At 45.2% G+C, this 26,220-nt stretch overlaps 1 protein-coding gene across 1 annotated transcript; it reads left to right on the top strand.

The window, feature by feature from the left end:
- ZNF346 (zinc finger protein 346) lies at positions 1-20,991 on the top strand. The gene is made up of 7 exons (XM_033927546.1): positions 1-160; positions 244-347; positions 426-527; positions 3,507-3,654; positions 3,741-4,019; positions 15,292-15,385; positions 19,435-20,991. The coding sequence occupies exons 1-7, from the start codon at positions 100-102 to the stop codon at positions 19,574-19,576; spliced, it is 930 nt and encodes a 309-aa protein (XP_033783437.1). The 5' UTR covers positions 1-99; the 3' UTR covers positions 19,577-20,991.
- The last annotated feature ends 5,229 nt before the right edge of the window (positions 20,992-26,220 follow it).

The following is a 26,220-nucleotide window of genomic DNA, read 5'->3' as shown; positions in this document are numbered from 1 at the left end:
AGCGGCTTCAACCGCCGGCGCCAATCTCGCGAGAGCGGGCCGGCCGCCACTTCTCGCGAGACTCGGGCCGCCGCCGCCGTTGCTGTGAGGAGAGCCAAGATGGCGGAGGAGCCCGGCAGCAACGGAGACGCTCGGGCGCTGCCGGTGGGGAAGGAGGCAGGTGAGTCCCCCGTCCCCGCCGGGACTCGCGCTCGGCGCCTCGCAATGATTTCACGGCAGCCTGTCGTTCTTTTGTCCCCGCAGTTGACCGCTTGATCCAGGAGAACCGCCACCTCTTCACCGACGGCCATTGCCGCGTGTGCAGCGCCGTGCTCATCTCCGAGTCGCAGAAGCTCGCGCATTACCAGGTACTGGGGCCGGTGGGAAGACGTGGCCGCTGGACTCGAGCTGCGCGGACGGGACTCAGCCTTGTCTTTGTGTTGCAGAGCAAGAAGCACGCGAACAAAGTGCGAAGGTACCTGTCGATTCACAGCGAGGAGGAGGAGGAGGAGCTGTTCCCGGAGAAAAAGCTGAAGTTGCTGGAGAAGGTGAGAGTCGAACCACTAGAATTTTCAATTCAATGTCAAAAATCATCATCATAAGCAGACAGATGTTGGCTGTAGAGAGCTTAAGAGTAGAAACCAAAAAAAGAAACCTTCAGTCTTTTCTTTCCCCTAGAGCTCTTTATTAAGCAATTTGTTAGTGCAGTGTTCAGTACTTGAGCATAATATATTTTATGTTGAGTGTTAAGATGAGAGACAAATATTTGCAGTCTACTTTATATTTTGTTGTTTCAAAATAAAAATAGAATTGGGGGAAAAAAGTATCTTTCAGAGTATGGGCTGTACTTGTAGGTTGAAAATAAGCACTAGTTGTAGTGTATATATTTTTACATAACATAATCAGACCATTGCAAAACAAATATGCCTTAAGAAGATAGATCCCATGGGGATAAGTTTCCCCGTGTCATTATCTACTTTATATCTCCATCCCTTCCCTGCAAGCTCTGTCCGCATCTACTTGTGCAGATGGGGACTGAACTGGGATGGAGATAGATCCCGTGGTGACGGGGACAAATTTGTACTCACATCATACTCTAGATCAGTGTTCTTCAATCTTTTTACACTCGTGGACCGGCAGAAATAAAAGAATTATTTTGTGCATCAGCAAACTACTAGGACTAAAATTTAAAAAACCCCGTTTACGCCCCATCTCCACGAGCTCGGTCCCCGCAAACCATCTGATCCCATCTGCACAAGCCGCAATTATGATTTTATATTGAACGTATTTTATTAAAGTATAAAAAGAAACAATATTCTGAACAATTGTGATTTTATAAATACAAATATACAGAGCATGGACCAATAAAACCCCTGTCTCCCCTCCCCTCTACTATCAAGAAAACTGAACAAACCAAGTTATTATAGAATGTTACATAGAAATATCATGCTAACAGAATACTGCAGTCCCCAGTTATGTCTCTAGCAGGATATATATTTCAAATCTGATGTATTCTAATGACAAAATAGAAATAAAATTATTTTTTTCTACCTTTTGTTGTCTGTGGTTTCTGCTTTCATCTTCTTTTCACTCTTTTCCTTCCAGCATCTGCCTGTTCCATCCAATGTCTGCCCTCTCCCCCTTCCATATGTATCTGACTTCTTTCTATGCCCCTCTTCATCCAGCCTGTTCTTCCTCTCTCCTTTTTACATCATTCATTCCAGCTTCACTGCCTTCTTCATTTTTATCTCTCCTACACAAGATCTAGCATCTTTATCCCTCTCTTATTTCTCTGCTGACCCCCTTTCCAGCATCAATGTTTCTCTACTTTCTCATTCCTCTCTCTCCCCTTTCCCTCATCTGATCTCTCCATTGCACCCTGACCCCCTTCCCCTCCTGTAATCTCCCTGCCAGCTGTTTCCTTCCTTTTTTCTTTCTCCCTTCCCTCCTTCCTTTTTTTCCTTTTCCCTTCCCTCCTCCCTCTATCCAACATTAACTCTTTTCCCATCCCTTTCCCTCCTCCCCTCCCAGCAGCATCTCTCCTTCTTCTCCCTTCCCTCCTCCCTCTATCCAACATTAACTCTCTTCCCATCCCTTTCCCTCCTCCCCTCCCAGCAGCATCTCTCCTTCTTTCTCCCTTCAAGTCCAGTAACAGCTCTCCCTTTATCCAGCACCTTCCCAGCCTCCTACAGTGGCTTCCTCCCCTTCCAGCAGCTCTCAGTACTTGCCTGCAGGAAGTTACCGGTAAATCACTGCCCTGGCAAATAGGAGAGCTGGTGGGAGGGGAGACAGCCATTGTGAAGGCTTCCCAGGATCTTGCTCGCACACGCTGACCATCTCCCTCCACCTGCACCTGAATCTGCAGCTCTCTCCATTCTACTCGCAACTTCCCCGCGGCCCTCTTCAGCAACTCGGCAGGGGCGGCGATCTAGACAGGCTGCCGACGTCGGGACCTTCACTCTCTGAGTCCCGCCTATTTTGGTTTCAACTTCCTGTTTCCGAACAGGCGAGACGCAGAGAGGGAAGGCCCTGACGTCGGCAGCCTGTCTTGATCACCTGAGGCTGGGAGGAACATTAGTCAGCAGGAACCGCAGTCGGCAGGAAATTTAACTGCCGACTTGATCTCGCCAGCCCTGCGCGAACCGGAGGGAAGCCTCTCTGGTCAGTCGGGGATCCCAGGCAGTTATCTCAACCGTCGGGCACAGTCTTCCTTCCAGCTTGGCTACTCCTTATCTTCAGCACCAGCTGCACTTGTTTGCTGGGCCAGCGCACAGCGGCTCCGGTTCCAGGTCAGCCATGTGCAGCGTGCAAGAGCCACTGTGCACTGTCCCGGCAAACAAGTGCAGCTGGCGCTGAAGATAAACAGCAGCCAAGCCGGAAGGAAGACGGACATACGCTTGCAGGGGACACAAATCCTTCACGGACTGGCAGTTGAAGAACACTGTTTTAGATTGGTATAGAGAGCCTTAAAATAATTTGTATGCTTTATTTAGTGTTTTGAGTCTTAACAAATAAGGAAATATAATAAGAATATGTAATTACTTGTTCACCTATTGTCTTCTATCCCGCCAATACCTTTCATGACATCAATGTAATGTAATAAGTGGGATATTTAACTATTTAAATTAAGACTATAAGTAAAGGAAATGAGGTAGAGATGGGCAGGTGTGGGGTGGAAGGGAGGGAATGCAGAGTATTTCTAGCAGAAAGTTCCCAAGTTTAAAAAGGCTTTTACTCTATGGAAACTAGCTAAGTAAGCTTGCTCTTTTAAGATCTACTGTTTAGCTTTTATCCCCCAAATTAGCAAAGCTCAGAGCAAAATAATGTATACTTACTTAGAGAAATATCTTGTCTCCTTTCCTCCCAGAGAGAAAAATGTCCTCTGCTCCTCTCCCAGGCTTTGAAGAGTGATGTGGATAGATTTTGAGAAATTATGCATTCAGACCTTAGAATACATAAATACAGCTAGATAAACTTTTCAAGGTTTTCTTTAAAAAAAATGATACCCATAATTCTTCTGTCTTTAGGAGAGCAGCAATGATAATGAGGATCGTAATAAATGCTGTCCTATCTGTAACATGACTTTTTCATCGCCTGTTGTGGCACAGTCTCACTATGAGGGCAAAACCCATGCTAAGAACCTGAAGATAAAGGAACAAGGTCACTGTGGAGAAGGTACTGTTGCAGTTTACAGTTTGAGCATAGTTTTCTTGCCTACTGTCCCAGAAGTCTGTTTATTTATTTGTTTTACTTTTTTGAAGCTATTTCTCAGTTGAGAAACCCAACAAACTTTGCTGGTCCTTTTGCGCCTCCTAAAAATGAAGAATTGGACACAACAGATCCAGACAAGTTTTGTAGACTCTGCCATGCAACATTCAACAACCCGCTGATGGCCAGACAGCATTATGTGGGCAAGAAACACAAAAAGCAGGAGACGAAACTGAAGCTGTTGACACAGTATTCAAGCTCTTCTTCCACAGCTGCTGGATCTTCTTCTAGCACTTCCCCCTCTTCCTCTTCTACTGTGCCCTCTTCTTTGGGTAAGTTCTTGCTAAAACCTGCTAAGCTGTACATAGTGTGTCTTAGATTTGCTTGTACTGTAGTTGTATTAAAAGCATGTTTGCAAATACAGCTTAAATGAAAGAAGGTGAAGTACATAAGGGTTACTTTCCTCTATTTCCGATCATGTTGCCTCCTAAGCTCTGTAATGCCCACTGTATATTAATTTCCAGTGCAATAGATGAGACTTTCTAGACAGCTGGGTTATTTCCTCATACTCGCATGAGCTGCAGAAAAAAATCCACCCTGGATTTTTCACTCTGCCTCTATATCACTTCACTGAACAGTCTTTTGTTTCGGGTTTAATTTCACGTTTAAAGTGGATTTGAAGCTCTGCCTGTTTGAGGTATCTGTTAGCCAGTCTGTATAGTCTTTGCTGGAATTCAGGGCCATCCCTGACTTAGTCTCATTCCCTGTTAAGCAGGTTGGTCGAGCGCAGACTGTTTGGCATACTTAGGGGGCTCAGCGGTGTTCCGCAGCGTGTAGGCTGCATTTTCACACCTCCGTCTGTCCTGGTGTGCAGCCAGTGGTCTACAAGGGTGGAAACATAGTCAGGTCTCAAAACCACTTTGATTAGAGAGTTCATCTCAGTGCTATTAATGTGTTTCACAGACCACTTGATAGTAAACCTCTCACTGCTCATCCTCTTGTGTCCAGATTCATGAAAGGAATTTTCAATGTCAAACCACCTACAGTGGTTTGGGATATCAATGTGGTCCTTGCTGCTTTGATGAAGCCTCCTTTTGAACAAATGTCTACAGCTCATCTTAAATACTTTACTTGGAAAGTGGTTTTTCTCATCTCCCTATCTTCAGCTCGACAACTCAGTGAGCTCTGGTAGCGGATCCTCCTTTCACAGTATGCCTCCATGACAAAGTGGTGCTTTGCACCCATCTGAAGTTTCTTCCTAAAGTCGTCACTGAATTCCATCTCAATCTATCTATCGAACTTCCAGTATTTTTCCCTAAGACTTGTTCTCATCCTGGAGAGACGGCTTTTCACACTCTAGACTGCAAAAGAGCGTTGGCTTACTACTTGCAGAGAACTCAGCCACATAGAACTTCTCCTCAACTTTTCGTCTCCTTTGATACTAACAAGTTGGGATATCCTGTATTCAAGAGAACGATTTCAACATGGTTGGCCTCTAGTATCTCCTTTTCTTATGCTCAGGCTGGGCTGCCACTGGGGAGTCATGTCGCAGCCCACAAAGTCAGAGCTATGGCAGCTTCAGTTGCTTTCCTTCACTCAACTCCTGTTGATAATCTGTAAAGCTGCTTCTTGGTCCTCAATTCATACATGTATATCGCATTACTGTTTGCAATCTATACCGCCACAATCTTGCGACTTCTAGGCGGTTTACAACTCTCCCTCCATCCATCATAGTAAGCTAGGGAGTCCCACATGCGAGAATATGCTGCGTGTTTACATTACTTTACTTTAGGGACTTCTATTCCGCCTATACCTTGCAGTTCAAGGCGGATTACAAAAGAGCTAACTGGACATTTCCAGTGAAGTTACAACAGTTTTGGGATTTGTTTTTTTTGTTTTTTGTTTTTTTGGTTACAAGGGAGGAGAGGTACCTGGATTAATTCTGGAAGAACTTGCAAATTGGATATTAAATTGATTGTACATTACTGTGTGATATAACAAATAGATTACAGTTAGAGTACAAATAAGATTACGTTACATTTCAGGGATCTGAATACTTGGTTGGTGTTTTGGGGAGGAAGAGATTATTTAAGTGGAGGTTTTGGGGGAGAATTTATCTAGGAGGAGGGGGAAGGGTTGGGTTAAGATATCTGGATACATTTTTTGAAAAGTAGGTTATGGGTTTTGATTTCTTTTCGAAAAGTTTTGAAGTCGCCCTTTGCCGTCAACAGGTTGGAGATGGAGTGGTTAAGTTTGCTGCTTGCGTCGCCAGAAGGTTATCAAACATCTTTTTACGCTGAGTGCCCTTGAATGGAGGAAAGGCAAAAGGGTTCGGAGTTCTTCTTTGTCTTGAGGTGAGGATCTGGTTTAGGCGGTTGTTTAGATAGGGGGGGCGGAGCCGTTTAATGCTTTGAATAATAGACAGTAGAATTTGAATTGAATTCGTGCTTGCATAGGTAGCCAGTGAGAGTCTAGGGATAAAGCACAGTTACTTACCACAGCAGGCAGTATTCTCACAACCCACCCACCTCCCCTAGTTGGCTTCTTAGCATGCTTATCAAAATGAGGAGCCGTGAGCGGCGTTGGGTGGGAAGGCACTCACTCATGCATGGTGCGGGCAGTTCGCAAACTTAAGTTCTTACAATGGCGATACACTTTTAAAGCTGTCCATATCAGGGCTCTGTGGATGACGTCACCCACTTGTGAGAATATCTGCCTGCTTTCCCTGGATAACACCTGTTACAGTAAGTAACTGTGCTTTTCAGGTTATGGCGTAACTTTGCCAGTGTTCGGCCCTGCCCTTTGGGCGAGCTTTAGCTCCTTGGAATTTCACCAAGGTGATGGTGGTGGTGACAGTTTACCTGAGGGCAATGGATTTGCAGGTTCACCTTTATGTAGCTGTCTGGTTGCTCAGAGCTTCCTCGTTGGTCATGGGTCATCACACAGTGGAGCAGGTTCTTCAGATGCTGGAGGATTTGGGCTGGTTTGTCATCCTCAGCATTAGTTCTCTGCAGCCCCACAGTCGTTGGCTTGCTTGGAAGTCATCTTCGGTATGGCTACGGGCTATGTCTGCGTGCCCAAGTCTCGCAGACAGAAGCTGTGTGTACAGATGTTTGAGCGGTCAGCTCCTTTGGCAGGGGATTCTCTTCAAGTCCTGGGCTTCATGACTGCCACGCTGGATGTTGTTTCCTGAACAGGAGTACACATGCGTTTTCTCTGCTTTTTGCTGGGCACTTCGCTGTGATGCCTGGCAGATTTCTCTTCTGTGGCTTCTTCAGATTCAAGCACGCATGGTTCGGTGGATTCGCCCATGATATCTCTGCAGGAGCTTTCCGCTCCTCCTTGTCTCCTGGATTGTGTTAGACAGATGTTAGCCTTTGGGGCTGGGGAGATCTTTGCAATCATTGTCCTAATCAGAAGCTGGATGCTCTCGCAGAGGAAGTGATCCTTCTGTCCTGTGGAACTCAGAACCCTTGGCTTGCTTGGCTACGGTTACAGAAGACTGCAGGAGATCGAGGTTTTCTCTGCCTTTGCAGTGGCAGTGGCCTCTGTCTTTCACCAGGAAGGGACCAAGAGTACTTCTCTGGCTCAGGAAGCCCCCCCTTCTTTGTCTTCGATGGAGCGCCTTCTGAAGCTGGCAGCAGCGCACATAGTGAGAGTGGACAACCTTCAAGTAGACCTCATCAGCGGACAGTCTCTTGATCCGAGCGAGTGGACCCTGTTCCCACAAGCTTTTCCAATGGTTGTGGAGTGCTGACAGAGTCTCTGCATCAATTAGGATTTCAGCATTTATGTCTCTTCTTCCATCGACGATCCAGCGGAGGGATTGGCACACTTATGAAGTGCTGGCATCAAAAGCTCTCTCTTCCCTGTTTTTACTTCAGGGCCATGGGGCTCTTGGTACATTCTGGCTGCGTGCTGTTGGTGGCTTGAGCTGGATTGCGCAAGTGTACAGGTCGCAGTCTTTGAACTGAGCACTTCTTTGGATCCTTCCATGCCAGTTCCGGGACCTTTGGCTTTCCAGTAGAGCTCTTGAGCAGGCAGCCTTTGAGCCTCTGAGATAAAAACATAAGAATAGTCTTACTGGGTCAGACCAATGGTCTATCAAACCCAGTAGCCCATTCTCACGGTGGCCAATCCAGGTCACTAGTACCTGGCCAAAACCCAGAGAGTAGCAACATTCCATGCTACTGATTAAGAGCAAGCAGAGGCTTCCCCCATGACTTCTGACCTTGTTGCAGCTCTTCTACAATCTGTACAGTCGTCCTGGAGGTCAGTGTGGAAGGCCTTCCGATGTTGGTGACTCCACGTCAGGATGGATCTGTACTCCGCTTCTTGCTATTCAGCTCCAATCTTGAGGATTTTTGCTGTTTTTCCCGCTAGAAGAATACTGACCTTTCAGTAGCTTCTCTGCAGGGTCCGGAAGCTGAGGTCTCTTACTTAAATCCTGGGGCAGTTGGTCCTCTGGAGCGGCTCATCTCACTATCGCTCCATTCTTGCAGGGGCTATGTCCTAGCGGACAACTGATTGGTCCTCCTTTCCCAGTCTTGGACTCTAGCCTGGTGCTGTCTAGCTTTCTCTAGGCTCTCTTTGGCCTTCTTTCAGATGGTTCTCTGTTGGTTTTGGTGCTCTAGGCTGTTGTTTCAGCTGTTCCTGTTGAGCAGGGATTGTGGTTGCCTACTTTCCTGCCAACAGGAGGAAATGGAGCGGACATTAAATTGGGACTACTATCGCCCACCAGGACAACCAGAAGCAAACGACCAGGACCTGGAGGCCGAATTGAGGCAGGTATGCAAAAGTGGAAGTGTGGTAGTTATGGGGGATTTCAACTACCCTGGAATAGACTGGAGCATTGGACACTCAAATTGCATGAAAGAAACAAAATTCCTAGAGGCAGTAAGGGACTGTTTCATGGAACAGCTGGTCACGGTACCAACACGAGGGGATGCCACTCTTGACCTAATCCTCAACGGGCTAGGGGGACCCACAAAGGAGATGGTAGTACTAGCACCACTAGGAAACAGTGATCACAACATGATCCAGTACAAACTAAAAATAGGAAAATCCAAAGGTGAAAAGAACCACAACGACAGCACTCAATTTCAGAAAAGGAAATTACGAGGCCATGAGGAAAATGGTGGGAAAAAAGCTCAGCAACAGCTCAGGGAAGATGGAGACCGTAAAGGAAGCCTGGGCCCTACTCAAGGGCATGGTGCATGAGGCACAAGACCTGTACGTCCCCAGGTTTAGGAAAGGGTGCAAAAAGAATCGAACAAAAAACCCGGCGTGGATAACAAATGCAGTAAAGAAGGCGATAAGTGACAAGAAACCATCCTTCAGAAAATGGAAAAAGGACCAAACAAAGGACAACCAGAAGGAGCACAAAAGACACCAAAAAGATTGTCACCGAGTGATTAGGAAAGCAAAAAGAGAGTATGAGGAGAGACTGGCGGGGGAAGCAAGAAACTTCAAAACATTCTTCAGGTATGTGAAGGGGAAACAACCAACCAGGGAGGAAGTGGGACCATTGGATGATGGAGACAGGAAGGGAGTGGTAAAGGAGGAAAAAGAGATAGCTGACAGGTTAAACAAGTTCTTCTCGTCAGTCTTCACAAGAGAGGACACATCCAATATCCCAGAACCCGAGGAGATCATAAACGGAGACCATGATGAAAAGCTGGCCCAACTAGTGGCGAACCGAGAGGATGTCCTTCGACAGATAGACAGACTAAAGAGCGACAAATCACCAGGTGCGGACGGCATCCACCCAAGGGTACTAAAAGAACTAAGAAATGAAATAGTGGAAACACTTCGCCAAATATGTACCGTATTTTCATGTAGATAACGGGCACCCGTGTAAAACGCGCACACGGGTATAGCGCGCGAAAAACACAAATCTATGTACAGAAATTTTTATATACCGCGCACACCCGTATACCGCGCATGCTGCCCGACTCTCCCGTCGCCGCCCGACTCTCCTTTCGCCCGCCCCGACTCTCCTCTGGCCACCCCGACTCTCCTTTCGCCCGCCCCGACTCTCCTCTCTCCCTTGAAGTCCTGTCCCCACCCTGAAAGCCTGATGCCCCCCCCCCCCCCCGACGTCCAATTCACCCCCCCCCCACAGGACCGCTCGCACACACCCGCACCCCGAAGGACCGCTCGCACGCACCCGCACCCCCACCCTGAAGGACCGCTCGCACCCCCACAGGCTCTCGACCCCCCCCCATCATGTAGAAGCTCCTACTGGTGTCCTGCTGCTTCCTCTTGGCGGTCCCGACTCCCCGACACGATCGGGGCAAAAGGGAGCTCAAGCCCTCTTGCCCTAGCCAACCGCGGCACCCCCGACACGATCGGGATAAGAGGGAGCTCAAGCCCTCTTGCCCCAGCCAACCGCAGCACCCCCGACACGATCGGGCAAGAGGGAGCTCAAGCCCTCTTGCCCCCCCCTGACTCCCCGACACGATCGGGGCAAGAGGGAGCTCAAGCCCTCTTGCCCCAGCCAACCACGGCACCCCCGACACGATCGGGGCAAAAGGGAGCCCAAGCCCTCTTGCCCCGCCGACTCCCCAACTCTCCGACAATATCGGGCCAGGAGGGAGCCCAAGTCCTCCTGGCCCTGGCGACCGCCCCCCCCCCTCCGCTAGTTGTTCGGGCCAGGAGGGAGCCCAAACCCTCCTGGCCATGCGACCTCCTACCCCCACCCCGCACTACATTACGGGCAGGAGGGATCCTAGGCCCTCCTGCCCTCGACGCAAACCCCACTCCCAACGACCGCCCCCCTGGCCGACCCCACGACACCCCCACCCCCCTTCCCCGTACCTTTGTGTAGTTGGCCGGACAGACGGGAGCCAAACCCGCCTGTCCGGCAGGCAGCCAACGACGGAATGAGGCCGGATTGGCCCATCCGTCCCAAAGCTCCGCCTACTGGTGGGGCCTAAGGCGCCTGGGCCAATCAGAATAGGCCCGGTAGGTCCCTCCTGGGGGCGGGGCCTTGGGCACATGGTCGCGGGGGGGGGGGGTCACCAGGGCCAGGAGGACTTGGCCTCCCTCCTGGCCCGATATTGTTGGGGAGTCGGCGGGGCAAGAGGGCTTGGGCTCCCTTTTGCCCCGATCATGTCGGGGGGGGGGCAAGAGGGCTTGAGCTCCCTCTTGCCCCGATCGTGTGGGGGGTGCCGCGGTTGGCTGGGGCAAGAGGGCTTGAGCTCCCTCTTGCCCCGATCGTGTCGGGTGTGCCGCGGTTGGCTGGGGCAAGAGGGCTTGAGCTCCCTCTTGCCCCGATCGTGTCGGGTGTCGGGACCGCCAAGAGGAAGCAGCAGGACACTGGTAGGAGCTTCTACATGATGGGGGGGAGGATCGGGAGGCGGTGCGGGTGGGAGTGCGTGCGAGCGGTCCTTCGGGGTGGGGGTGCGAGCGGTCCTGCGGGGGGTGAATCGGACGTCGGGGGAGGGGGACTATGTAAAAAAAATTTTGTACAACGCGCTCACGCGTATAACGTGCAAGCGTATGCGTGGTACGTAAAAACCACGTATAACGCGCGCATTATATGCGAGAAAATACGGTAATCTATCCTTAAAAACTGGGGAGATCCCAGAGGACTGGAAAATAGCAAATGTCACGCCCATCTTTAAGAAGGGATCAAGGGGTGACCCGGGAAACTACAGGCTGGTGAGCTAGACCTCGGTCCCGGGAAAGATGATGGAAACACTGGTTAAGGGCACAATCTGCGAATACATAGAAAACAATGGACAACTGAAGGTGAGCCAGCACGGCTTCTACAAGGGAAGGTCGTGCCTCACGAACATATTGTACTTCTTAGAGGGAATAAACAGCCAGATGGATAAAGGGGAATCCATAGACATCATTTACCTTGACTTCCAAAAAGCTTTTGACAAGGTACCCTACGAACGGCTGCTCAAGAAGCTGTGGAACCACGGGGTGCAAGGGGAAGTCCACCGATGGATCAAACGCTGCCTGGCAGGCAGGAAACAGAGGGTTGGAGTAAAAGGCCATTACTCAGACTGGCAATGGGTCACGAGCGGAGTTCCACAGGGATCAGTGTTGGGACTGCTCCTGTTCAATATATTTATTAACGACCTGGAGACGGGGATGAAATGTGAGGTCATTAAATTTGCTGATGACACCAAACTCTGCAGCAGGGTCAGAACCACGGAAGACTGTGAAGACCTGCAAAGGGACCTGACGAGACTGGAGGAGTGGGCAAAAAAGTGGCAAATGAGTTTTAACATAGAGAAATGCAAGGTCATGCATGTAGGGAAAAAGAACCCGATGTTCAGTTACAAAATGGGGGGAACATTGCTAGGGGTGAGCAACCTTGAAAGAGACCTGGGGGTGATGGTGGACACAACATTGAAACCATCGGCACAGTGTGCGACAGCCTCAAAGAAAGCAAACAGAATGCTGGGCATCATTAAAAAGGGTATCACAACCAGGACAAAGGAAGTCATCATGCCGCTGTATCGTGCAATGGTGCGCCTGCACCTGGAGTACTGTGTCCAGTACTGGTCGCCGTACCTCAAGAAAGACATGGCAGTACTCGAAGGGGTCCAGAGAAGAGCGACTAAACTGATAAGAGGTATAGAAAATTTTTCATACGCTGACAGGTTGAAAATGCTGGGGCTGTTCTCCCTAGAGAAGAGGAGACTTAGAGGAGACATGATAGAAACCTTCAAAATCCCGAAGGGCATAGAGAAGGTAGATAAGGACAGATTCTTCAGACTGTGGGGAACCACAAGCACTAGGGGTCACTCGGAGAAATTGAAAGGGGACAGGTTTAGGACAAATGCTAGGAAATTCTTTTTTACCCAGAGGGTGGTGGACACATGGAACGCGCTTCCAGAGGTTGTGATAGGCCAGAGCACAGTACAGGGGTTCAAGGAAGGTTTAGATAAGTTCCTAAAGGATAAAGAGATTGAGGGGTACAGATAGAAGCAGAAGTAGGTTATAAAAAAATGGCCAGGAACCACTTCACAGGTCATGGACCTGATGGGCAGGATGGACCTGTGGTCTGACCCAGTGGAGGCAACTTCTTATGTTCTTTAACTAAATTTGCAGATGACACTAAACTGTTCAAAGTTGTTAAAATGCATGCGGATTGTGAAAAATTGCAGGTGAACCTTAGGAAATTGGAAGACTGGGTGTCAAAATGGCAGTTGAAATTTAATGTGTACAAATGCAAAGTGATGCACATTGGGAAGAATCAGTTACCAGATTCTAGGGTCCACCTTGGGGATTAGTGCCCAAGAAAAGGATCTGGGTGTCATCGAAGACAATACGATGAAATCTTCCACCCAATATGCGGCAACAGCTAAAACAGCAAATAGGATGCTAGGAATTATTAAAAAAGGGATGGTTAACAAGACTAAGAATGTTATAATGCCCCTGTATCGTTCCATGGTGCAACCTCATCTGGAATACTGCGTTCAATTCTGATCTCCTTTGAACCTTTTATAGCGCCATTATATCTTTCTTGAGATAAGAGCAACCAAGATGGTAAAGGTGATGGAACTCCTCTCGTATGAGGAAAGACTAAAACAGTTAGGGCTCTTCAGCTTGGAAAACAGACGGCTGAGGGGAGATATGATTGAAGTCTACAAAACCCTGAGTGGAGTAGAAAGGGTACAAGTGGATCGATTTTTCACTCCGTCAAAAATTACGAAGACTAGGGAACACTCGAAGTTACTTTTAAAACCAATAGGAGGAAATTTTTTTTTCCACTCCGAGAATAGTTAAGCTCTGGAATGCGTTGCCAGAGGATGTGGTAAGAGTGGATAACGTAGCTGGTTAAGAAAGGTTTAGACAAGTTCCTGGAGGGAAAGTCCATAGACTGTTATTGAGAAAGACACGGGGAAAGCCACTGCTTGCCCTGTATTGGTAGCATGGAATATTGCTACTCCTTGGGTTTTGGCCAGATACTAGTGACTTGGATTGGCCACCGTGAGAGCGGGCTACTGGGCTTGATGGACCTTTGGTCTGACCTAGTAATGCTATTCTTATGACTTGATCAACTGTGGTGAAAACTGGTCATACGCAAGGTTTTCTTACATCCTTTGGAGGTCATGAATGTGTTTGGTCTCTCTGACCATCTGTTTGTGCTGTCTCTTTCATTTAAGGGGGGTGTGCCCGCTTCTAAGGCCACCCTTTCCAGTGGGTTCCATAGGGCCATTTCAGCAGCCTTCATTCAGGTACTCGGTCCCCTGTTTCTGTCCAGGCCCTTTCTATCAGGAGTGTAGCTTCTTTGTGGACCACAGCATGATAAAGAAAGGAATCTCGAGTAGATCGGAGAAAGTTATAATGCCGCTTTATAGGGCAATGGTCAGACCACACTTGGAATACTGCGTCCAACATTGGTCTCCCTACCTAAAGAAGGATATAAAACTGCTGGAGAGGGTGCAGAGACGAGCAACAAAACTGGTGAAGGGTATGGAGAGACTGGAATATGAGGATAGACTTATAACACTAGGATTGTTCTCCCTTGAGAAAAGGAGAATGCGTGGGGATATGATCGAGACCTTCAAAATACTGAAAGGAATCGACAAAATAGAGCAGAGAAGATTATTTACACTGTCCAATTTGACACGGACTAGAGGACATGTAATGAAGCTAAGGGGGGACAGGTTCAGGACTAATGTCAGGAAGTTCTGCTTCACTCAGAGAGTGGTTGACACCTGGAATGCCCTCCCAGAGGAGATTATTGCGGAATCGACCGTCCTAGGCTTCAAGAGCAAACTAGATGCATATCTCCTTAAGAGAGGCATATAAAGATATGGTGGACTATAAATTACGCCAGGTGTACACCTGGCGGGGCCTCTGCGTGTGCGGATCGCCGGACTTGATGGACCGAAGGTCTGATCCGGAGATGGCAGTTCTTATGTTCTTATGTTTATGTTCTTATCCGTTCTTCCTGAGGAGATTTGCGAGGCAGCAACATGGTGTTCTCTTCCCATGTTAATCACGTTTTTCAGAGTGTATGTTGCTGCAAGGCAGAACTCGGCCTCCAGGTCCTCAGTCTTATGGGCTGGCGCAGCATAGCCACTTCTTTTGTACATCCCATCTGTCTAGAATGTCTCGCCTATTGCACTGGAAAAAGAGATTGTGTACTTACCCTGGTAAGATTTTTTCCAACAGATAGGTGAACATTCTAGACTCCCTGCCCTGACTTTTCCACGCCTGTTTACAATTCAATTATTTTATGCTTCTCCATGCTGTGTTTTGGAGACTTCTTAGCCTTGGAGGGCTGGAAAGGATTTGTATGTGTGTTTAACTTGTTGAGGAGTTGTGGTGTACTTTTTTAGAGCCTTTGATGGCGGTCCTTTATACTGTTTTATTCCTTTCAGCAGAACATTTTGTTTAGCCTGTTCTTACAGGTACCTCGCGGTGCTTGGGTACTGACTGAAGAGGGCGCTAGACTGTTCAGTGAAGTGATACAGATTCAGAGTGAAAAATCCAGAGTGGATTTCTTCTGCAGCTCATGCGAGTATGGGGAAATAACCCAGCTGTCTAGAATGTCTTACCTATCTACTGGAAAAGAGCTTACCAGGGTAAGTACATAATATCTTCTTTTTTTTTTTTTTTCTTTCTTATCAGCTGGGAAGGGATACCACTGCAACATCTGTTCAATAGCCCTGAATTCCATAGAGCAGTACCAGGCTCATGTCAGTGGATCCAAACACAAGAATTGGTAAGTGGTTGGCTATTCTCAGCGAATCTATCCAATGACGGTGGGGAGTCCTTTGTTCTATTTCTGCTTTGAGAAATCTTTGGTGAGCCAGTTGCTGACAGCTTTTGGTAAAAATTCTCCTAGTAAGCCGTTTAGCATTTTAGGGTTGCATCATGTATATTATTCCAGACAAAACTGTTCATGTTAATTATTCTAGTCCCTAGGTCTTCTCGTTATGGGTAGCATTCAGCAGATCTTCACTTGTGCTGTCAAAGAATGTAATATATAAAATTTGTGTCTGTGCCTCTTTCTTTATGGTCCCTTCAGACAGGCACAGATGGTTGGGTTTGCTCTCCTCTGCCAACAGGTGGAGACTGAGAACATACTGAATTCTAACAGTGCAAGTGGTCTGTGCAGTACCCCATAGAATTAGTCATAAGAATAGCCTTACTGGGTCAGACCAATGGTCCATCAAGCTCAGTAGCCTGTTCTCACGGTGGCCAATCCAGGTCACTAGTACCTGGCCAAAACCCAAGGAGTATCTTTACTCCATGGCCACTGGTGGGCAGAGTCGTTCGCATTGCTTGACACGCAGACCACATGATCCTGGTGGTTCCGGATTGACCCAGGTGTCCATGGTATGTGGATCTGTTCGTCTTCTCATGGCAAATCCTCTTCCGCTGCCCCTCTTGCCCGACCTTCTCTCTCAGGGTCCCATTCCAATATTTGTCTTACGGCTTGGCTCTTGAAAGGGAATGCCTATGTAAAAAAGGTTATTCAGATAGTGATCTCCACCCTCCTGTGTTCTCGGAGACTTTCCACTTCTCTGGCTTATGTGCGAGTTTGGTGTCTCTTTGAGGAGTGGTGTTCTGCACGAGGCATGGTTCCCATTCGCACTTCTTTGCGCCACATCTTGGAGTTCTTGCAGGATGGCCTGGACAGGTGCCTTGCCTGGTCCTCCCTCCAGTTTCAGCTTGTGGCTTTGTCGTCTTTCGCGATTTGTTGCATGGTCTGCATTTGACTTCTTTGCTGGATGTGATTCGTTTCTTGAGAGCAGCAAAATTGTTCCAGCCTCTAGTGTGCCCTTCGGTTCCAGCCTGAGATCTCAATCTGGTTCTCTCTGTGCTCGTTCATCTTTTCAAGCCTCTTGGCTCCTGCACGTTGAAGGACCTTACTCTATAAGGCTATGTTCCTGGTGACTATTACTTCTGCAAGATACTTCTCCAAACTGCAGGCCTTTTCATGTGGGTCTCCCTTAGAGTTCTCCAGGGAGTGGGTTGTGCTGCATTCAGTTCCATCCTTTCTGCCGAAGATCGTTTTGTCTTTTCATGTCAACCAGTCTGTTGTCCTCCTGGTCTTGGGTAGTCGGGAGAGCTCTTTGGAGTTTCGACAATTGTGCAAATTGGATGTCTTGGGGTCCATTGTGCTTATATTCAGTGGACCCAGGAATCAATCAGATCATCTTTTTGTCCTTTTAGCAGGTCCTTGTAAAGGGTGCTTCTAATGCTACGATTGCATGTTGGATCAAGGAAGCTATCACTTCGGCGTACCTTCAAAAGAAGCTTGTCCCAAATTTTTCTCAAAGCTCATTCAACTCGGGCAAGCGGCTTCGTGGATGGAGTCTACAGTGGATATCTGTAAGGCTGTTGTTCAGCCTTTTCTGCATTCTTTTGTTCGTCACTACCATGTGGACGTTCAGGTGCGTCAGGATGCGGTGTTTGGTGAGCATGTTCTTGTGGCAGCCCTTCGGGGGTCTGACCCATGATGGGTACTGCTTTAGTACATCCCATCTGTTTCTGTGCCGGTTTGGAGGACAGGGCATTGCAAGTGGTACAAAATGCTGTAGCCAGATTGATCTCAGGGGCTCCTAAATATGATCATATTACACCTTATCTTCAACAATTGCACTGGCTGCCTGTGACATCTAGAGTGCAATATAAGATTTTGATGATTTGTCATCAATTTTTTATGGTACAATTCCAGAGTACTTCCAAGGAAAGAATGACTGTTTGCTACCCTAAAAGATCATTGCGCTCTGAAAATTCAGCTATACTGAGGGGCAATGTGATCCGAAATATGTAGAAACCTGTGTAATGACCTTTTGTTGTGCTGGGGTAAAGTTATAGAATACGCTGGTAGGACAGTTAAAGAAATGTGTTGACAGGAACTTTTAGAAAATCCTTTAAAACACAACTGTTTGTTTCTGCTTTTTTATAGTGTCTGACTTACTTTGATTGAAAATTGATTAGGAATTTTTTCCAAGCAAACGTATTATGGAAATTTTAATAAGGCGGGAAGACTATTGGCAAGTTATCTTAAAGCTAAAAAAAGAAGGAATAACATTATGGCAATTAAGGATGATAAAGGAGTTATACAAAATCAATTTCTAACTTTTTTATAAAGCCATATGCGGATAGGAAAAAGGATGGATTAGAATTTTTAAATTTAATTATTGGACCTAAGGTTCCGGTTCATATAAAAAGAAGTTTAGAAATGCCGATATCTCTAAAAGAATTAGAAACAGCGTTGAAATCTCTTGGAGTTGGATCCGCTCCAGGTGGTGATGGTTTTACAGTAGAATTTTATAAAGCATTCCAAATTCTTCTTTTACTTCATTTGTAAAATTTATATCAGTCACAACTTACTAAGGGTTGTTTTACAGGTACTATGGCAGAATCATTAACTATTGTTTTGCCTAAGCCAAATAGAGATTTGGCTTCAAACTACAGGCCTATATCTTTAATAAATGTAAATGGTAAACTTTTGGCTAAGATATTGGCTTTGCGCTTAGCCAAGGCTCTCCCTTATATTATTGATATGCACCAAACAGGATTTGTTGCTAAAAGACATTCATCTAATAACTCTAGATTAGCGTTCCATATGCTAAATTTAACCAAAAATATGAATGATCCGGCTTTTTCTGTATCCTTGGATGCAGAGAAAGCTTTTGATAGAGTTGAATGGAATTTTATGTATCAAGCATTAGATTGGTTTGCTATAGGTCCTGTATTTATACAAATGGTTAAATCATTGTATAGCTCCCCTTCTGCAAGATTGAATATTAATAGTAATTTGTCAGGAATTTGAATCCTGTTTGTCTTTTTATGTCGTTTTAAGCATTATGTATATTTGATCTTATGTAAACCGCCAAGGGATAGATGGTATAGAAACTTAACCTAATTTTTCCTTCTTTATTTTTTATTACCTGCTAATTTTTTTATTTTTTAGTCCCTCCAAACTGGCATAGACCCCGCCCTGTAATTTTTTCTCAAAGAGTACATTTTTTTTCCTGCAGTCTCTTTTTGGTCTGGATTGTTAGGGGAGTTTATAAGAACAGCGGCATTTTGGTTCATCTGGCAGAGCTGTCGAGCTGTGGGGATGTTTTTGAAGGTTCTTATTCTAATCAACAGCCAACAGTATTTCCCTATCTTTTTTTTGTTAGTTGCTACAGTATTCTTCTGGGAGTGATGTTGGTGTTTTATAGTTCAATTCTTAGTTCTACTTGGCTAGTCGTCAGACTGATTATTCTTGGGACTGCACAGCCCTCTTACACGACAGCCAAAAGTTTATGTCTCAGTCTCCACCTGCTAGCAGAGGAACGTAGACCCATCTGTGTCTGTGCCGGTCTGAAGGGATTAAAAGAAAGAAAATTAGCAGTTAAAAACCTAACTTTTCTTTGCTCTATCACTGAAGTGAGATGGAGCTATGCTTATGATTAGACAGCTCCATTACTTTTTTTTGTGTGTGATATCTTGTTTGCCACAACATTCCCATCCAACATGTTTTTTTCCCAACCCCTCTTTCTCCTTTTTCTACCTACAATGTAACTGTACCCATCCATTCCCTCTCTCCTCACTGTCAAGTCCGTCTTGTTAATGTCTTTAATGTTCACTATATATTATTTAAATTACTTAATATTTCTTCAATTGTTCCTACTCCTATCTGTCATTTTTAAATCTAATGTAAACCGTCCAGATATTTGCTTGATGGTCGGTTTATTAAAATCTAATAAACTTGAAACTTGCCACAGTGGCTACCCGGGCACTATAACATTCTCTTTCTTTTCCCAGTTTAAAATCTATGCTGACTGGAGGTCTCCTACTGCTTGAAGGGGCTGAGCAGCAACAATATGAACCGCAGCAATCATATGTCACAGAAGAGGTGACAGGCCCAGAAGGCTACAGCTGCTTTAGTGAAGACCAAGACTTCTAGGGCAGATTTCCTCCTCCCAGAATGCTGTCAGGGAGCCAAGAATTGAAGCCCTTTGCCAGCTCATAATGGGAGGGGAAAGAAATATGTTCCTTACCTTCCTTTGTCCCCCGTCCCCCCCTTGCTACAGTGCACATGTAGAGAAGGAGTAGAAGTGTGTGTCTGTAGAATATGCTGGGGAGATTTTTGCTGCTTGTATTAGTTCCTCCCTTCTCATGTCATTGCTAACGAGCCTTACATGTGGATAATCTTTGTATGGGCACAGTTCTCTCTGTCTAGTTTTGGGCTGAACAGAAGCCATCACATGTGTTTATTTTTTTGACTCCTCCCCCATAATGTGCAAACTAGGTCCTCAGCTAAGCCAGAGCCCTCTGCAGACTACAAAGGTTCAATTGAGGAGCATCTGCTTAGGAAGAATGAACAAGTTCTGCACTGTGTGGTTAAGAAACAAACAAAAAAATAAGATAACCATTTTGTTAGACAAAATACATCTCTTGATTAGTTACCATTAGAATGAGAAGGTCGGTGAAAGGGCTTGATGCTGAAAAGCACTTCTCTAGCGAACAACAGCCGCTATCTGAATTGCCAGCAGCACACTCCAGCTCGACTGCCCCACACAATCCATGGCCCTTTGCCCAAGTACGAGATAGCTGTGTAGTTTTAGAGCAGCCAAAAGCTCCTTAGAACGAGCAGTGGTCACTAGTGAAAATGATTATTCGGGCACTGCCACTTTTGTAAACAGCTGTGCTCAAGAAATGTTGTAGATTTATAACTGTGGCCTGTGTTTAAAAAATCAAATGCTGACCTTGGATTGGATTTATTGTCCTTGATATACCACTATGACAAATGAATATTGACCCATAAGTGAATAATGAATTACATTACAATGGAAAGAGGAAGTTAAAGTGTCCCTAATCAGTTGTAGTAAAGTCACCATTGCCATTTTCATCAGCAACAAGAAATGCCAGCACTGGCTCTTCTTTGAGGATGGGTGTAGTCACCAGATTCCTCTCCTGGGACTGGACTTTGAATGCTTCTGTAGCTCTTCTATGTGGCTGTAGAGGATGGAGTGCTGTACATTTTATGAATGCAAGTGTACTTGGGGAATAATTTGGCAGTAGAATTTCTGGTAGTGAAAACCCTTGTCCATTTTAAGTTCTTTTATGTCAATTCAGAAGGATTTGATCATTTTAACTTTAACTTGCTACCAGAAATAATTTTCTTCTCTCTCCTTCTATATTACTCATTAACACATGCACACTTACCCCTTTTGCAGTACCATTGTAAAAGTATTTTATGATTCACTTGTATTTTATAGTCAGCATTAGTCCATTGTCTTTGAACACGAGGAGGGGGTGTGACCTTTTCAAAGTTAAACAAGAAATGTATTGTTTGTCTAATAAAAAGATATTGCCTTATTTTTTTTTCTTTATTTATGTTTACGTTCCAGGGCTATTGCCAGAAGTCCATTTTTGGGGATTCCCAAAAATGGACTGGGGGGGTGGGTCCTGATATTCTTCTCACCCTTTCTTCCCCAGCTCAACCACATACGGCAATGATGCTAAACCCTGCCAGTCAAAGATGCTTCAGCTGCTAATGCTGACTCTCCTGCACATGCTCAGACCAGAACTTGCTGGATTTAGTGCTGCAGGTGAGACATTTTCGGCTGGTGAGGCTTGACAACCCCGCCAGCCATGAAAGCATAGAGATCCTGAGTTGAAGGTAAGAGGGCCCAGGTCCCCTTGTGGGCAAACTTCCTGGCCTATGAGTCACATTCAGGGCTGTAGTTATCATTAATATGTTGAATGTCCCTCCCTTGTAAGGTAGGTTTAGAATGGAAGGAGAGGGGCACCTCCGGCTGCACAGAATCTGGACCGTTTGGTGGCTTGCTCTATCCTCCAAACTGAAATGATGTAGCTTAATCCTGCCTATTTCTTTCTTGACTTTCACGCCCTGTTAGCAACCTTTATGATGACTCCTTGTGCCATTGCACCCCACTGTTGCATGTCCAGGTTCAAATGGCTGGCCTTATAACCAAGGCTTCAACATGCCTGACTATGGAACCTGAACAAAGTCTTGCCCCTGGGGAACAGTTCTGTGTGGCTCCACCCTCATCCTCACATTCACTAACCTTCGAAGAAGTAGCCACTTGGACCAAGTTCAGTGCCACAAACCTTGGCATCATTTTCTACTACCTCTGAAAAGCTGTTACCAGAAAATGGAGTTTGTGGGTGAGACCAAAGGCTAATGGGGCCTGCAGGCTATAATTTTTGTACCTCTAATTTATCAGAACATGTCACATAAGTAAAGGAACAGAAGACTCCTTCCTGGTGTCCACTGTGGTACTTGGAAGAGTGCATATGGTTCTGAGACCATTTATCTTTTAACAGATTTCTTAAATTGCTTTCTACTGATTCCCCTGAAGTGCCATGTTTCTTTTCACAGCTTACCTCACACTTGCTGTATTTGATTCCCATAGTAGGTTGTGATTACCTTTAAAGACCAGCAAAAGAAAGGCAGGGTAATAGCTGAGATGTTATCCAATAGATCCTTTTTATATGATAAATGACTGTATACCATATGAAGCAGTTTCATTCCATGTGGTCATGTAACACTGCTCTAAATTAGTTTGGGAAACAGTTGGAAGACGGTTTAATGATTAGAAATCCTGAGTTGCATACTTAACTGATAAAAGATGTTTATGTGCTATCTGATATATGAAATGGAGCACATGGGGTCTCGGCTTTTTTTTTTTTTTTTTTTGCCTGTCCCTCATGGAGATGCTGCTTTACTAGGACAGATTTGTAGTTGCTGCCCTATGTCAGAGGTGGTTCTCTGTTAGAGCCAGCTACCCACTATATCAGATGGGCCAGATTTGACTGCCACTCACCTTGGTGCTATAAGTTGCAACTCTTTGTTCGGGGGGGGGGGGGGGGAGGTTGTGCATGTGTGTGTGTGTGAGAAATGTTTACAATAAAGTCATTTTTGTTAGAGTATTTTGCATTTGGTCAAGAGTGCTGCTACAAAAGGAGGAAAGCTGATTTGTTTGCTTTAGACTGGACCATATAACTATTGCTCCCTGGTAAGATGCTATGTAGACATCATTAGAAAACTTTTGAGGGTATATATAGCACATAAGTGAACCACATTTATTTTCTCCATGTAAAAGCAGCATGAATCAGCCACATGTTTATTATGTATGAGGAGTGTTCAATAATTTATCTACGTGAGTATGACTAAAAGTAGTAAGCGTGTTCAAACAAGTCTGCATGTTGTGACAGATCTCAAGGTTACTCATGCCCAGTTGTGGTTTAGTGCGAATCTAACCTCCAAGAGACAGGATGGCAGAAGAGTCCATGTGTGAAACAAGAAACTACTACATTTGGAGCATCGTTCAGGGATAAAATTTCTCACAAAAGAAGGGAAAAAGCCAAAGGAGATCCAGGAACACAGAAACATGGCTACAGTTTATGATGAGTCTGCCCCATCATTCTACAAAGTAAAATTTTGGAACAAGCAGTTTAAGTGGGGTAGAGAGTACATTAGATAGATTGTGAGTCTACCAGGACAGATAGGGAAAATGCTTGAAATACCTGTATGGAAACTGCTTTTAGAGTGGTTGTAAAACTACAAAAAGGCAGCATATAAATCCCTTTCCCAGAGTCCATTGAAGATGACCCTATGGAAGCAACTTCCCCAGAAGTGTGCAAGAAAGTCATTTTTTTTCAGACAAATTAATATTCCCTGAATAGCTGAAGAAAAGGGCATCACAGCAGGTACAGTTTTGAAAATAATCCATGAAAAGTTGTGCATGTCCGAGGCTAGTGCAAGATGGGTTCCACGAAGACAAGGCCACTAGGCTCCAGTGCTGTCAGGAGAACTTGGAGATGCTCTGTGAAGACCAAATGAATTTTTTTCATTGGTAACTGGAGATGAGACCTGAGTCCAAAATCGAGTCATTGCACAAGTCATCTCCCACTCCAAAAAGTTCAAGATGAAAAAAATCTACAGGCAAAGTCATGGCAACTGTCTTAGGGTGATGAAGGACGTTTGCTTCTGGAGTTCATGCCACACAAGACAACCATAACCAGGAAGTGTTACACCATCACTGATCGCTTTGCAGGAGTCAAGGAGAAAAGATGAGGAAAACACAGCAGGCATGCTGCTTCATCATGACAATCTGCCAGTGCATATGTCACAAAACAATCATTCAAGAGCCACTGTTGAATTCAATCAGATCATGTACTTCTTGTGGCCTTATAGATATCAAATAAAGGGACTAGCCACAGGTGTTATTACTTAAGTTTTGTATGGACATTCAGACGGCACCCAGGCAAAATACACCCAGTTGCTACTGCTTTTCGTCGGTCCAGCCTTTATTAATTTATTCATATAAGACTCATTTTGTGAATTTTTTTTATATATATATATATATATATATATATTATCATTTTTGCTTGAAATTTTTGTGAATGTAAACTTTTTTTAAAAAAAGACTGTCACTTAGCTTATAGTGATCTTGTCCTATATCTTGCATTCACCTCTCCCGACATGCATGTTTCAGATTGAAACTTTTCTTCAGGGTTGAGGAAACTACAATGAAACACACCATGTCTGCACCTTATTGTTTCATAAATACAGCACACTATAACAGCAAAGCCTCTATGTGGGGCGTACTATGCACTCCATTAAGACACGTTTAAATGAACATAAGTCACGGGTACGTACTGAACGTGACACTGCCCCTTTGGTTAGACACTGGCAGCTTATGGGGCATGAGTAGTCAGATATTAAATGGAGAATTATTGACTGTTATAGTAGGGTGAGAGGGAGGAAATATTCAGAAAGCTATGGCAGTGAAAGCAAAAATGGATATATAGATTAAAATCCCTGACTCCCATGGGATTGAATGAGGAGATCGAATGGCTATCGATCCTGTGAGAGCTTTCAGTTAGTAGCCCCAACTCCTCTGGGTCTGAGCCTCGCACCGGTATGATGATGACATCATACGTTTGTTAGTGTGCATTGGGCTAGCTGTATTTAATGTCCTTAATTACAAACCATGGCCATGATACACTGCCCGATGTAGCTCCGTTAAATGGTAAGCGCTTGGTTCTCTCTGTTTTGCAGTATTTTAATATTTAGTAGAGGCTTTGCTGTTATAGTGTGCTGTATTTATGAAACAATAAGGTGCAGACACGGTGTGTTTCATTGTAGTTTCCCTCAACCCTGAAAAAAGTTTCAATCTGAAACATGTATGTCAGGAGAGGTGAATGCAAGATATAGGACAAGATCACTATAAGCTAAATGACGGTCTTTTTTAAAAAAAAGTTTACATTCACAAAAATTTCAAGCAAAAATGATAATATATATAAAAAAATCACAAAAATGAATACTGTGCTGGGTTTCAAACGCAAGTTGGATGCACACCTTGCAGATCAAATCCGGGTCTCCAACAAGGAGCACCTAAATGGGCCTCCGCGTGTGCGGATCGCCGGACTAGATGGACCTTGGTCTGATCCGGTGAAGGCGTTTCTTATGTTCTTATTTCCTGTTCTGAGTTTTGAAGAAATCTCTCCAGGGACAGCAGTTTTTAAGTGATGAAGACATCAAAGGGGTTAAAAGTCATTGCAGGAAAATTTGATTGTACAGTGTGGTGCTATCGGGGGACTATATTGAAAAATAAAATAATTCTTTTGAAAACTTATAAATGATTGAATGCCCTTTAAAACAGAGTTGAGCCTGGACTTTTCGTAACAGCCACAGCTTGCTTTAGGCTAATTTTCCTCCTTAGTCAAAAAGTGAATGTGATTAAAGACTACTGTACAATTACTATGAGTATGATCTACAGCTTTATGGCTCAATATATGCAGTACTTCCAGGACTGCTGCTACCAATTGTATGAAAAAATAAGTGTAAAATTCTTAGTGTCCATGCTAGATCACTGCAGACACATGGGTTATGTCCCCCAATAGCAGCTGGAGACAAAAAAAAAAAAAAATTAAAGCTGTGGGCTGACTTCACTCATTTCAGGAGGTGCTGGCGCTGCCTTCAAATACTCAGACTTGCTCTGGGTCCAGCAAAAGGTGCAGCAGGTATGAGTAGGCTGCAGCTGGGAATGCTATTGGCCCAAATTTCCATTGTAGCACAGACAAGGATGGAAGATGCTACAGATTGGCAAAGGTTGTTTTACAGAGCTTAGGGGTGCTCAATCTGGTAGTACCAGGTTCCCAACTTCTTGTTCAATCCAGAATGGCACTGCTTTCATTGTATGCTAATAGATCTCATGCAAATCCTGAAAACCTGACTGGATTGCGGCCCTCGAGAAGAGACTTTACCCCTGCTCTAGACCCTGAGAATCCATTAGAAGTTCAATCTATTAATCAGAAACTTAGACAAATTCTTCACTGGCTTGATACAAATCAGTTGATGTTAATGCCAATAAGTCCAGTGTGATGCTCTTCCCTTCAAAAGAAGGACTTAAACATCATCCCATTACTTTGGTTGGCACTACCCTTTGAGCAGTTACTTCTATAAAGATATTAGGGGTCATTTTCGATCATAAACTATTCTACGAGCATATTAGCAGTGTAATCAAATCCACGTTTTTTAGATTATGACAAATCTCAGTTTAAAAATGGTGAGAA

This window comes from Geotrypetes seraphini, chromosome 18, assembly GCF_902459505.1.
Source record: "Geotrypetes seraphini chromosome 18, aGeoSer1.1, whole genome shotgun sequence".
NCBI lineage: Eukaryota > Metazoa > Chordata > Amphibia > Gymnophiona > Dermophiidae > Geotrypetes > Geotrypetes seraphini.
This window is presented reverse-complemented; position numbering and strand designations above follow the sequence as displayed.